Below are 14,480 nucleotides of genomic sequence, written 5' to 3'. Positions count from 1 at the left end.
ACATAATATGATAAAACTTGAAGTTAAAATGAAAAGATTTCCTACACGGTATAATTTTCACTATTAACTGATGAAGCAGATTTATGTGTGTTACCTCCACTTGAATACCCTTGCATCTCCAGCACAGAGACTTAAAGGCCTGTGTAATCTTTTCTCCACCAGCTTTCATTAGAGATATGATTCTGGCTGCTGAAAGTGCAATTGCATCAGGTTTTGCTTTCATAAAAGTCTTCTACTTCGACCATAGTCTTTACAGAACAAGAGAAGAAGAATTAGTTTCTTGTGCATGTACAAGTTTCAACAGCATATTACATGATCATTCATAGGGTGCGAAAATAGAAATAAAAAATGATAACTAAGAAAAAATTGTCATTTCACCAACTCTGATTATCCAGCACTAATTGCTGCAAAATGTGGACATCGAACTTGTTGCAAAGGAAATAAAAGGAAGCTCTCTGGGACTTTATTCTGAAGTGAGCAATGATTTTGTTCAGTAATCAAAATGTTCGTAACCAAGTTTGATTGACAACAGTAAATGGTAATACTGAAAGCAACAACAGAATACAGGTGGAACTTTTATCAAAACATGATTGTAGAAATGATGTTAATTGCAACAGAATACATGGACACATCTTGTGTAGTGAGTGACAAAACTTGACACTATCATTTTACTAAAGCTCACAACAGCAACTCCATTGTTTCAACAAGAATGAGGACAGAATCACAACCAATGTGCAAGAGTCTCTGGAAAGCATTGCATATTCCATTATAAAAAGAAATTTATACGCAACCAATGAATGTTCAAATAAAGATCAGAAAATATGCTTATATACTTGGTGTCCATGAGCTGAAATGAGCTGAATTTTAATCATCTCCAGCTTGTAAAATGAAGTTCCACTTCTTGGGACCTTATCCTTCTCCGATTCCTCAACCCACATTGAACTATCTTCAGATGATCCTGACTTGTGTTCATGACCATTTACCACACCAGATTCTTCTAGTTTGCCTTCTACACTTTTCCCAACCTTATTTATATCAAGCATCACAAGACTGATTGCCAGACATATGCCTCTGGATGTCAGAGTGTTCTTCCATGAAGGCAGGTCTAATAGGCCCTGGATAGCTAGACCAGCAGGAGGCTGCTCCATCCAGTCTATAGGATCATCTGAAGCAACCTATGCAAAACAAATAAGAAATAACATAATAATGGAAGAACCCAGCTAAGACTACAAACCATGGCCATTCCACAATTTCATAGTGATGACAATTAAAAAATACACTTTGCAAGTAGAAAGCAACTGTTGATGCATTCTTACACGGACACAAAACAAATGGAATTTGCTTCTTCCTAAAAGTGCATTAGGCCAAAGATATGCAATGGACAAATACCTGAGCCAGCTTTTTGGCAAAATACATTGGATGAGAAGAACGCATTGTCTCTAATTTTGCCCAGTCTCCAAGCTCCTCGTCAGAATCATCTTCCTCGTCTGAATCATCAAGAACAGCCACCAAGTCCTACAGCCAAGACAGAGAAATACACCCAGAAAAAATTGTTCAAATACTTTTGCATTTTAAAGCTAAAACCCAACAGCAAGAATGGACTGAAAAGAAAGAGAAACCAAACCTCGTTATAGTCATCATCATCCTCATCCTCATCGCCCCCATCTTCAACATCACTATCTTCATCTTCAATTTCATCAACCCCAAAATCAATTTCAGATGTACCCAATGACTCCATCTCACTGAGCATCTCCATGGCATCAAAACCTATAATGGCTTGCTGCATTTTGCATATAAAATCATCAACTCAAGGGGCATTTGAATTCCCCACTTTATCAAACATAGAAATCTGGCTAAGTGCTTATTAATTGCCCTTTTCTTTTCCCCTCTAATAGCATGTATTCTCTTCTTTGAGTTGTCTCTTATAAAATTACAAGGCCAAATAGAATTTAAGAAAATACCACTTTGTTTCCAAAACCAAAAGAGAAGGTTTTCTACATCTGAACACCAATGTGGCACGTCAATGCAATGAACAGACAGAATATTGCTAATATGCCACCCCTTGTCTCTTGAAAAGCTACAAGGTCGTGCAATAAAAATAATACGCCACATTTTGTCCAAAAAAATAGGTCTCCTTCATAATCTTAGCATCGACTCAATATGATGTAATTCACAGGATATCCAACCAGAAAAGACATTCCATACCACAAAATTATTTTCTGTAGTTAGTGCTTGCAAAATGTCCTCATCATTCTTCACTTGAAAGTATATATCTGCAAGGCATCAGAACAAATTAACACTTCAATATGCAACAGCACTTCTGCACCCAGATTAAAGTTAGCGTGTAAGACAGTGATGAATTTCAAGGGCTTGACTTACTCCCATGTTCGTCAGTCACATAAGGCAAGTCTGGCCAGATAATGTTCTCATGAAAATCATCATCTATCACACCAGTCAACATTAGTGTTGCTTTGCTTTTCGCCTGAAATAACACACTACAGGCAACATTAGCTCTGCAAACTGGCATAAAATAATAATTTACATGAAGATTTATCATACAGTGAAAGTCCTAATGGCTTGAGTTTATGAGGGACTCAATGCATTTCATCCACTCTGGATTGATAACAAATATATAGACGCTTTGCAAAAAAACCCATACATCATGTCTTTCTTTCCTTACTTTCCAACTCAATCTCCTAGTCTGCTGTTTGTTTAAGCAGGTGGTACTTGTCTTAGAAAGTAGCTTTGTATGAAGGATAATTGCTCGATGTAATTAAAGATGTTCAGAAGGGAATCAAGGTAATAACTTGCCCTAGTTAATCTTTTACGATTATTATGCCAGTGTCAAAGTAAACCTTCTTTGATGGCCAACGTTGAAAAGTTCATTTCAGCAGGGTCTAATTATCAGCATTATCACCATTTCTTCAGATCAAATATGGGACTACAAAATTTGCAGATTTTCTATTTTGAAATCAATATGCAACCATCATTTATATGGATTATAGAGGTTCAACAAAGAGCTCTAGCTTGATGGCTTGAATATTGTGCATAGGTGAAAGGTCATATACTCGAGTGATGTTATAATGCATGGTACTGACATGTGTTATGCTTGTATTATAGAAAGGCGCTAGGAACAGCAGAAGTCATTCTTTGTTGAAGCGATGACTAAAAAATGTAGTATGATACCTCAACGATGGTCCTAGATGTTTCTTGAGGTGTAAGCATAGCATCACTGCTTGTTTGTGATGTTGACACTGCAATATCCTCAAATGGATGGTATCGCATTTGACCATTCTGCTCTGAAGATTCCAAGTTCGAATCTAAATTCTCTGCAGACGCTTGAGTCTTACTCTTTAAATGACTGCTCCTTCTAAAGAAAGAACCACCATTTAACCCTTGAAATTTATTCCTGCAATAATATTGATAACTTCTTGTCCTTAATATCTGCAACTACTTATACAATGTTGCAAAGCATTTGAAGAAATAAGAACAAAACAATGAACCATTAGCAAACAAAAATTAAAACATTTTCCATTTCCAGAGAAAGCATATGTAAAGTCCTCGGTTTTATGGTAAAAAATGGTAATTCAGGATTTAAGAGTTCCAATCTTTTGCCAAAATACGACAATTTGAGATCACATACAAACTGGAAGGAAGTTTGTGGTATATATTATTTCTAAAAACGAAAATCTTGTGTTCCTTTTAACATCCTTTACCTTTCAAGTTTAAATGCTAATACTTGAGAAATCACCTCTTTGTAGTACGTTTTCTGACATGTAACTAAAACATAATGCTGAGCAAATTGTTTTTATGATGTGAATGCCCAAAGCCAGCTCTAATCAACACTTGAAAGTACAGGCTCCACAAGTTGGAGTGCAGGTTTGAGTGACACTAGGCCCACATAAAATCTACTCACTTTCGGAGCTTAGATCTCTACAATATATGAAGACCCTTGAGTTCATGCCTTGATTAAGACTAACTCATAAGATCCTAACCCCTCTGACCACTATAAGCTGTCAACCAACCAATTCATGACCATAATTCACTCCTGAATTCCACCAAAAGGACAACAATTCTCACCTTCTATCACCATTTTATACGTACATAACCTCCATCAACACACCCACAGTCCCTTCACTTTATACCAGTTCCCCGTTGTAGCCTGCCAAAGATACTAACTTAAGCATAAAAAAGTCTCACCTTTGATTTCCTTTCTTTACGCAGATCCACGAATAAGCTAAGCTTAACCAATCCAGAACCAGGTTCATTACTTACTTCTGTACCCCAAAACTCCCAATGTAACTTCAGATTAAGAACCAGAGGAGCTGAGAAAAAAACAGGTGCATTTCCACTAATCCTAAAAAACCCACTTTCATTATCTTGAAATGTAACAGAAAAAACTTTAACCTTGACACTAGCCAGTGCAGAAAAGCATAGAATCGAGAACAAAAATACTACTCCACACACTACACACAGATGACGGAGAGCAGTATAATTTATTTAGCAAACACATTAAAAGCTCTACAAATACAGAAAGAACAAAAGGGTATCCAAACCAACTGCCATACCACTAATCAGAGATTGCATTTCTATAAAAACTCTTGCTTTTAAAGTACAAAATGGAACCAAAACTAAGAAATGAAGCTATTAGAGATAGCATGTCAAATATCAATGATAATAACACACACTAGAGTGGCAAAGATGCAATTCGTGTGGCTAGAATGTTCACATTTTAAGCTCTTAAAAAGCAGAAAGCTCTTAAATTTTGTTTTTAAGTCACCAAGAAATGGCAGAGCTGCTGCGTGGCAAGGAGGAGCAGAAATTTGCAGCAGGAGTGGTAGAGGGGGGGAATCGGACGGCTGTGGTGGTTTCAATCATCATTGCCATGGCCATCATCATTTCTTCTGTTTGCTCACTGTTTTTTTTTCAAGGTTAGGGAGCGTAGCTTAGCTTGGAAATATCCGTGCGAGGAAGAGGTAGCTGTTTTGAGGATGAGCATCTAGGTTGGGATTCTCTGCAAATGCTCATACACTTGCATTTCCTCTTATTGGACACATGTTACATAGTTTAACTACTTTTGTCTTGTATATGCTTTAAAAAGACAAAATCTTCCATCTACTTCATTTTTTTATTATTTATTATTATCGAGCCAGCTTTTATATATTAATACCCTTGTTAATTGCATTTCAGTGTTTATTGTGGTCTGTTTGGCGTATGATGTTCTTTAAAATGTTTTTATATTTATATTAGTATATTAAAATAATATAAAAATAAAAAAATAATAATTTAAAATAAAAAAATAAATTAAAATTCAATAAAACTCCAGTACAAGTATAACCCCATCAAACAAGCACTTGGAGAGGTTATTCATACTTAAAAATTAAGGTGCTCATGGTAAAATCTTTGCTTGTCATCTTTTTCTTCAATACAATTATATGAAATATTAATTATTATTTTTAAGATTAGTTTTTGTTGTTTGGATTTTAAACATATTATTTTTATAATTATAATAAATATATTTAGTAGTGGTAATATTAAAAATGATGATAATAATAATGTTATGATAGTAAATAATAATAATACTTGTTATAGTGTTATGATAGTAACAATGCTGCTCCTTCTAATAATAATAATAATAATATTATGAGAGAGAAGAGGATGAAGAATAGTGATAATAATAATAATAATTAATAATAATAATAATAGTTGTTATAATAATAATGATAATAATAAATAGTAATAAACAACAACAATAACAATTATAATAATAATGATTGTGGTGTTGGTTGTTAAATTAGTAATAATATTATTGTTACTAATAATGATAATATTAGCAATAATTATGGTCGTAGTAGTAGTAATAACAACAATAATTTTAATAATGATAGAAATAATTAGTAATAATGATGATATTATTTATTAATAATAGTATTTATAGTGATCTTCATCTTTATTTTTTGAATTTCTAGTTTTTTTTAAAAAAAATTGTATGATTATAATTTATTTTTCTTTAATTTTATTCTTTAATATTTTTTTAAAAATTAAACTTTGTAATTTTTTTTAAATTAGGTATTTAAAGTTTAATGACTCGGGTCAATATTTAAAAAAGTTAATATATATTTTTTAAAAAAAAATTTATAATTTTTTTTAATTGAATTATTCCAGTCATATAATTTAGACTAGTGCGATGTCCTGTGTTGGCTTAGCTCTATTTAATATTTTTATATATTTATTATATATGGTTATTTATATTTTTTGTTTTACTTATTTTCTATTCTAAAACATTGTTTTTTTTATAAAAAATTAATCCACCCACAGCAAATCGCGGTTACGGAGGTTACACAGATTTAGCTATTGTGGCATGCCATATCCCTTTTTTCCTGCAACTTTTAATTTGTTTTTGTAGAATTAATGACTTAGTTTTATAAAGCAGCAAGTCTCTAAGTTCCATATTCTGTTACAGTGAACCACTGATGTCGAATGTCCTTTTGTACTGCGAGACCATCAATTAATCAGATCATATTCAATCTGTACATAACACCAGGATTCGGTGATGTACTTTCACTGAGAAATAGCCCAAACAGAATTGCAAGGATCGAGATTTTTATTTGAAATAATAATATAAATTATATAATAGAATATTACTTAACTTCATTGGATTGTTATGGCTATTTAATATAATATTATAATTTTAATAACCAACTGATTATGAATTTTAATAATATTATGAATTTAAATCTTATTATTTTTATTTATTTAATAAAAATTAAATAAGATAATATATATTTATACAAATTTCAAATTTAAAAAAGCTTTTATTTAAGGAGATATGTTAAAAAATAATATAAATCATATCCTGAAATCTTACTTAATAGATTAAGTTATTAAATTAAAATCGTGTTTTAATATTGTATTCCTGCCCCATCTCGCTCTACCTTTTTCAGTTATGTTACAAGGGTGATATTGCCACACAGTTTTGGAGATGAATTGAACGATTGCCATGCAAGCATATTGACTTCTGGTGATTGAATTTAGCAGCTTGCTGGTGTCTGTGAATATATTATTGTATCCTAAAGGTTTCAACTTGATCATCGTATGATTTTGGTGAATATAAGGGAATGGTGTGTGAGGAAGCCACACTATGCCACATTCTATGCTAATGACGAGCAATCCTTTCTTGTGGGACACCTGATTAGCAGTAATTCTTCAAAGTAATATTTGAGTTAATCCCTCCATTTTTGTTTTCTTTCCCTTGTTGATCTTTTCATGACTTCAAATATGACGCTGATGATCGGTATCTTTGTCATTTGAAACCAACGTCGTATGGCACTAGCTAGACAGTAGCTCATAATAGTGGATGTCTGGCCTACCTTGTTTATGTTAACGTGATCTCTCTTTGTCGCAGATGTTTGCTGATATGGAGGAGCTTGGTCTCCGCCCTAGTGTTTCGATTGTCAACATGGTGGGAAGTGTCTTCCAGAGGCTGGGCATGACGGACAAAAATGAAAAATTAAAGAAAACAAAATACCCGCCACCAAAACGGGTTTACCGATACATCAGAGGGAGAGCGTGTTAGGATTCGAGCGAAGCCTGCCAATGAATTTGATGGTGTTAGCAGTGTTGCAAGCGGGGAGGAGGAGACTTCCCGTGACGATGAAGTCGATGTCGTCAAAGATGTTGCAAATGAGGACGAGGAGGCTTCCTCTGATGTGAAAGTAGTGGGCTCTAGCTTTTTGCAGGCTCGGATCTTGAGAGTGGCCGTGATGTGAATGAAGTCAGCAAGGAAGACGAAACAAGTTACGATGAAACTGGTGTTGAAGCTAACAGTTCTTCTCCGTGAGTCTCAAAATGAGGATTCGCTACAGTGGGAGCATAATCAGCCTTTGGGTATAAGCAATTCTAGACCCGTTTATTTGTTGAAAAATAGTAAATTTTTGGAAAATAAATTATAAGAAAAGTGAATTTTAAAAAAGTAAATTCTGAGAAAGTTTTTTCTGATGTTTGGTAGTATAATGAAAAATAAGTTAGAAAACACTTTCTAGTATTTGATTATATTATGAAAAATGAGCTGTAAAATAACTTATTAATATTTTATTTTTTTCAAGTTTATTAAAATAATGAGAAACAAATCTTACAAATTAAAAATTTAAATGAGAATGAAATTGAAAAAAAATATAATTTCATAAATTATCTCAAATAAAATAAATAATAATCAAAATAATAGAGATCAAATCTAAAAAAATAAAAAAAAATGAAAGATGAAGAAATTAAAATAATAATAATCAACATTTCGTAAATTATTTCAAATAAAATAAGTAACAATCAAAAGAATGGGGATCAAATTTGATATATAAAAAATTTCAATAAAACAATGATAAGGAAAAAGCAAATAGCAATTATAAAAATAAGGACCAAAGTTAATATAAAAATAAAATTTTAAGAAATGACATTGAAAAATAAATATTCAAAACAAAATATATATAGCAATCAAAAGTTTGAGGATCAAATTTGATATAATCAGTAAATAATGACATTTCTAATTTTTTTACAGCTTCCGAAAAGTGTTTTCCGTCCAAATTTTTCAGGAAAACACTTTCCTGAAAACCAAGCCAAATTTTCCTTTTACTGGAAAGTGTTTTCCATTGACAAACTTTTCTAATGGCAAACAAACACAAGAAAGTTTAAAAAATGATTTTCCAGAAACCACTTTCCGAAAAACAAACATAACTAAGTATTTTTCATTAATTGTAAAATATTTTTCATTAACTGAAAAATATCTTCCATTAATCAATTTTTTTAATAAAAAACAAATACAGAAAAATTTAAAAAATAATTTTTCAAAAACTATTTTTCAAGAAACAAACACATCCTTTTATTCGTTTGAACATCTGAAATTTGTGATACTGAAAAACCAATCGAAGTGTGTTCATCGAGCACTTAAGGGCCATGTGTGTTTCTAGAGGGGATCAATCAGAATGGCATCCATTAAACCCACTTCTATTTACGAGGTTACTGCAGGAACATGAACAACAGAGGTCATGACGGAGGAGATGAAAGTAGTTTTTTTAAAACACAGCAAAATATGGAAGCAACTTCAAAATAAAATGGATTCTAGTGCCTGTGTTCCAGTTGCATTCTATATATAGCATGTAAATTGCTAAGGAAAAGATTCAATTGAAAATTTAAATAATATGATCAAAAAAATATAATAACTATAAATAAAAAATTAACAACAAAAAAAAAGTAAAAAAAAAAAACCTGGTGTTAGCCTACTTGAATTTAAAAAAAAATAAAAAAAATAAAAAAATTAGTTAAATTAACTCAAAAACTTTGCAATTATAGTCATAAAATTAAGATAATTTGATAAAAAAAAAAACAGAAAAAAAAGTTTTGAAGTTTAATTTCTAATAAATCAAATAAGAACATGATAAACTTAAAAAAAATGAAGATCAATTTCTAGCAGATAAAATATTGAAGGATGAAAATTTAGAAAAAATAAAAAAACTCAATCCAGGCCTACTCGATTCAAGATGCAAAATTTGAATCAACCTCACAGTAACAAAAAAAATATGAATCAACCCGAGTTAAACCTGTAAATCTAATGATCATTGAAACGGGATTGAGATAACCTAATAGAAAAGAAAGAAAGAAAAAGATACAAATAACAATTTTAAATAAATTAAATGTTTAAGTATGAAATTGAGAGAAATCAATTTAAAAAAGGATAAAAAACAAAAGTCAACTCATGTTAACATTTGAAATCGGTGACTTTGATCATGAACTTGAGATTAATCCAAAAAAAGAGAAACTATAAAAAAGTAATAAATCAAAACTTTAAAAAAGGGTAAAAAAAACATTAGCTTTAAACGAGGGGGGAAAAAGTCAACATGGGCAAACCTAAACTTGGTTTAATCTCTAAAACTCGTAACTCGTGAAATCATTGAATCATGTTTTAAGAAACTTAATTCCTAACTAGTTTAATTTTGAAAGATGAAATCGTGAAAAAAAAATCAATTTAAAAAACATGTTAAAGGAAAAAAATAACAATAAAAAGAATGAGAAAAAAAAAACATATAAAGGATAAAATTGTAAAAACAAAAACCTAAAAAATGACCCTAAACAAAATAAGTAGTAATCAAAAGAATAAGGATCAAATTTGAAAGATAAAAATTGAAAGGTAGTGAAATTGAAAAAAAATATGTAATTTTATAGCTTATTAAAAATAAAAATAAAAATAAAATAGTAACAAAAATATAAGAAATAATAAAAAACATAAGAACCAAATCTGAAAGATTAAAAAATAAAAGGGAGTGAAATTGAAAAATATTTGTAATTTTATGTATTATTCAAAATTAAAAAAATAATAATAAAAAGAACAAGAAACAAATAAGACATAAAAATAAATTGAAGTGGCCAATCTAAATTCGATAAAAAGAGAAGAAGAATGAGAAAAAAAATATTTTTAATGCCAGACTTAAATGTGTTCAAGCCACGCGCTACCCCATAACATTTGAGGTATCAAGATCTTTCAAATATTGTCATGAAATATGGTATTTGATGGATAGATAACCCCACACATGTTATCCATGCAAGTCCCAACATAAAATGATAAAAAAAATATTCTTATGATAAACTTATGTTGATTTTATCTTTAAAAATATTAAAATAATTATACTATGCAGAAAATTTAAAAAAGATCAAAATACCCTTGAATAATAAACATTATATTATTTTATTTAAGTGTTAAACTAGTAAAATGATAAATCTAACCTTTTATAATATATATGTTTTTTTAATAGTTATCCTTGCTAGGGCCCAGTAGAACGTTCCTTGCATGGTCCTATCCTAGTAATGAATTGAATGCCCAAAACATACCATTGAATCAGATCAAGTTTTAGTGGATTAATTAATATATATGATGCGTGAAAGATATAGAAAAAAATAATAAATCCATGTCCTAAATCAAACAATCTTCCATGTATATATATATATATATATAAAAGAATTAGACAAAAAATGAAAAAAAAAAAAGATTTGGTTCAGTGATATATGTTACGACTATTCAAGTCATTGCTACAAAACAAGTATATATCAATGTAGTATAGAATATATGGAAAAATCCTGTCGCCGAGTTAGAAGGGAGACAGATAGTATCACTACAGCAGCTGTAAAGTTCTTCCACGATATAATTTTTTTTAAGAAAAAAAAGCTTATTTTTTATTCATTGACAATCAAAATAATGTATCTCATTCCTCGTCTGAACCTGAACTCTCTGAGCTTGAGCCTTTTTTCTGCACTTTGCCATTAGCAACGGGGCCCTTCTTTTTCGTATCCTTTTCATCTTCCTCGTCTTCGCTATACTCACTCTCATAATCATCGTCATACTCTTCTTCTTCATTCTCCTCTTCCTCCTCAATTCCATCCTCTGCAATGAGTCCTTCTTCAGATACCAAACCACCCCGAGTGCCAGCCCGTGTTCGTTTCAGAACTTTAACCTTCTTGCTCGTCTTCTTGTCACAACCGATCCAGGAGTCGCACAAGCAGTAACAGGTCAAATTGTAATTGCCCTCTGCTGGGGCAGGGAACTTGCCCATCACTAACCTAGAGCCACCCCGCACCTTCTCTACTGCTTCTCTAACCGCTGCACTAGTCTCTCTAACACTTGCTCCTGAACCCTCCATTGTATCCTCAATTGTCTTGGAAGCACCAGTTATAGCTGCAGCTTCATCCATAAAATTTACCTTTTGGGAAAACCAAACATCATTTGAGGCCGCATCTGCAAGCAGAAACCAGAAATTTTCTTCCTTGTGAAATGGGAAGCTGGGTGCATGGGGAAGTGCACCGACTAGGCCATTAGCACGTTTGAGTGTTATCCAAGCATGTAAAGTAACAATGTCACCCTCTTGTATCCCCTCTTCACCTTCAGTCTCACATCTAACCTCGACTGTTACAGAAGGCATCATTTCCAATACCATTTCAACATCTTGTACTTCAGCTGAGGAAAATCCAGCTACTTGCTGAAGCACCTCTGCGCGCTCTTGCAGAGTCATGTCATGAAAATCCTCAAATGTTCTCACTTTCTGCAATCAGAAGGCAAAGCTCATGAGACAAAAATCAGAAAAAAGGACACCAAGAACTGAAGACAATTGAAGATTATTTTCAATTTAAAGAGATAGTTCATCTGGACCACAGAGAAATAAGGTACAGTGTATCAGCATATTTCCATTATTAAAGTCAATTATGCTAACCATGCAGACAGAACTTGATGAGTATATAATCACAATAAATGAAGGACTAATGCTTCATACATGATGCTTCAGAGGTTGAATATTTCTTTACTGTCTAAAGAACTCAAGGGCGGGCAGCAAGAAAAGTATAAGGAGAAAGCGCAGTCCTCATTCACAGCTAGCTAAAGGTTCATTAAATCATTGTAGTCTAATTACGACAAATAATCTTGTCCAGCTACCTTGCGTGCTATCTTCTTGACAACACTCTCAGTAAAATGTGGCAGCTGCAAAAAGGGTGCAATCCCTTCTGTGGACCCACCTGTTGCCTTCCTTGCACTGAGAGGAACAGCCTGATCACACAGTTAACCAATGAATCATGTCAATCATCAGTTATCGGTAGAATAGAAGAAAACATGTAAACCATCCAACACATGTTAGCATCATATGGCAGTGGTTAGCAAAGATGAGAACAAAAGAAGAATACAGAATATTCACAATTCTTTGCAATTACATATTAACAGCAGAACAAAAGAGCAATCAGGTTTTCGAAGAGACATGTGAAAAGAAGCATGATAACAGGTTTCTCAAGTCATGTGTGACTAGATTCCAATAGAGACAGTCAAATTGAAGTCTAGTTGAGACTAGTGCACTGACAATACAACTACCAAGATTTACATACAACTGGAAACTGAGAAAGTAGCTATGCAAGCATGTATGTTAAAATATTCTCAAAAGGGATGGAAAAAAGTTTATGTCAAATGAAGATGAGTATTTGAGGAAAGCGACAGTGCATGATGAGAAAAGAGGGGCACAAACATGTTTTGGTTTCCATGAATTCTAGACATAAAAGAACTAAAATCACTATAGGGGAAACCATGAAAGTCTAATAACTAAATGATGTGAATATTATGGACTTCTTTATCTGTGATATTTGTAAGAGGTTTTTCTAGACTCCAACTATCCATAACCAGTAAATAGAGTGAAATCAACACCTGAATAATACATTGAGAGAGTTCAACAACCCCAGTTGCAGGTCTCAGCCATCCATGTCCCTGGGAAGTTCGTGGTATAACAGCCATCTGGATAAAGAGTAAAGAATTAGTATTCTGTAAAAAACTTAGCGAATGGCTAACAGCGTAAAAGGAAAGACCTGTCAACGGAAAATATCTGCAGAATTACACATACGAAGCTACTGTATTTGAAAAGGTAACAAACAGTGAAAGAGCCAACTGGCTTCACTTCATCTCTTCTACTTTGGCCAATATAACTTTACAAGGTAATAGCACCTTTCTTAGGCTGTTTACCATCTCAATAGGAGCCGCATAAACATTACCAAGTAATATAAGTGAGATTAGTAAAGTCCTCCTTCATGGACACCAGGCCAGCACCCTTGGATATAATCACTGAAACTGTTTCTTATACTATCAACTTTTCAATGCATCTCTTATACATCGGTAACTAATTAATTCAAGTAAAAGGTGATCCCTCAAACACACACAGACATCGGTAACTAATTAATTCAAGTAAAAGGTGATCCTTCATGGACACCAGGCCAGCACCCTTGGATTTAATCACTGAAACTGTTTCTTATTCTATCAACTTTTCACGTGCATCTCTTATACATCAGTAACTAATTAATTCAAGTAAAAGGTAATCCCTCAAACACACACAGACACTCCAATATCAATCTATTACTCTATACAACATTAACAAGAGTACTTCTAGTCTTCAACCATGAAGAATAGAAATCTAATATCTTAATGGGATACATTCATCGCCTAAGTAAAAAATAAGTCTCAAAGAAAGGCACACCCATCCAAGTTCTACTAAAAATAAACTTTCTATTGACCACTTCACAACATGCCAAAATGTGGTTTTAAATAGTTTCCAAATTACAATGAAAGTTTTATTCTGCAATCCATGTGGAAACACTCTGTAGTTTGCACTTGATCACCACCTCTTGCCTCATTGCAAAGACAAGGTTGTGGGCTATATAACATATGCAAAGGGTCACATTTATCAATGACCCAGCAGAATAATTCCTTCATTTTTCCAGTTCCCAAAATCAACTTCAAGGATGAAACACTGAATGTAAGGCTACCTTCATCAATTCTTCAAGAAGGCGAGGTGCAAGTTCTAGTACACGTCTGAAATCTCCTAACAAAGCTGGTGGCAAGTCTGCTGATTCCCGATTTAACTGAGCCTGGATTAACAACTCTGTCTGAACAGAAATGAAGAATAGTAAGTGATGAA

The 14,480-nt window shown here is 32.6% G+C and overlaps 1 protein-coding gene and 1 pseudogene across 1 annotated transcript; both read right to left on the bottom strand.

The window, feature by feature from the left end:
- Positions 1 to 5,050, bottom strand: part of LOC118052021 (uncharacterized protein At3g49140-like) — a 6,200-nt pseudogene extending 1,150 nt beyond the window's left edge.
- Positions 5,051 to 11,087: 6,037 nt separating this feature from the next.
- On the bottom strand, positions 11,088 to 14,463 carry LOC118052022 (dnaJ protein ERDJ2A; the record flags this gene model as incomplete). The annotated part of the gene is made up of 4 exons (XM_035062834.2): positions 11,088 to 12,080; positions 12,467 to 12,577; positions 13,220 to 13,306; positions 14,329 to 14,463. Coding segments are annotated over 4 exons (1,167 nt in total), but the record flags the coding sequence as incomplete, so codon positions are not given.
- Between the last annotated feature and the right edge of the window lie 17 nt (positions 14,464 to 14,480).

This window comes from Populus alba, chromosome 4 (genome assembly GCF_005239225.2).
Source record: "Populus alba chromosome 4, ASM523922v2, whole genome shotgun sequence".
NCBI classification, from domain to species: domain Eukaryota; kingdom Viridiplantae; phylum Streptophyta; class Magnoliopsida; order Malpighiales; family Salicaceae; genus Populus; species Populus alba.
The sequence above is the reverse complement of the archived record's forward strand: the minus strand, read 5'-3'. Positions and strand labels throughout refer to the sequence as shown.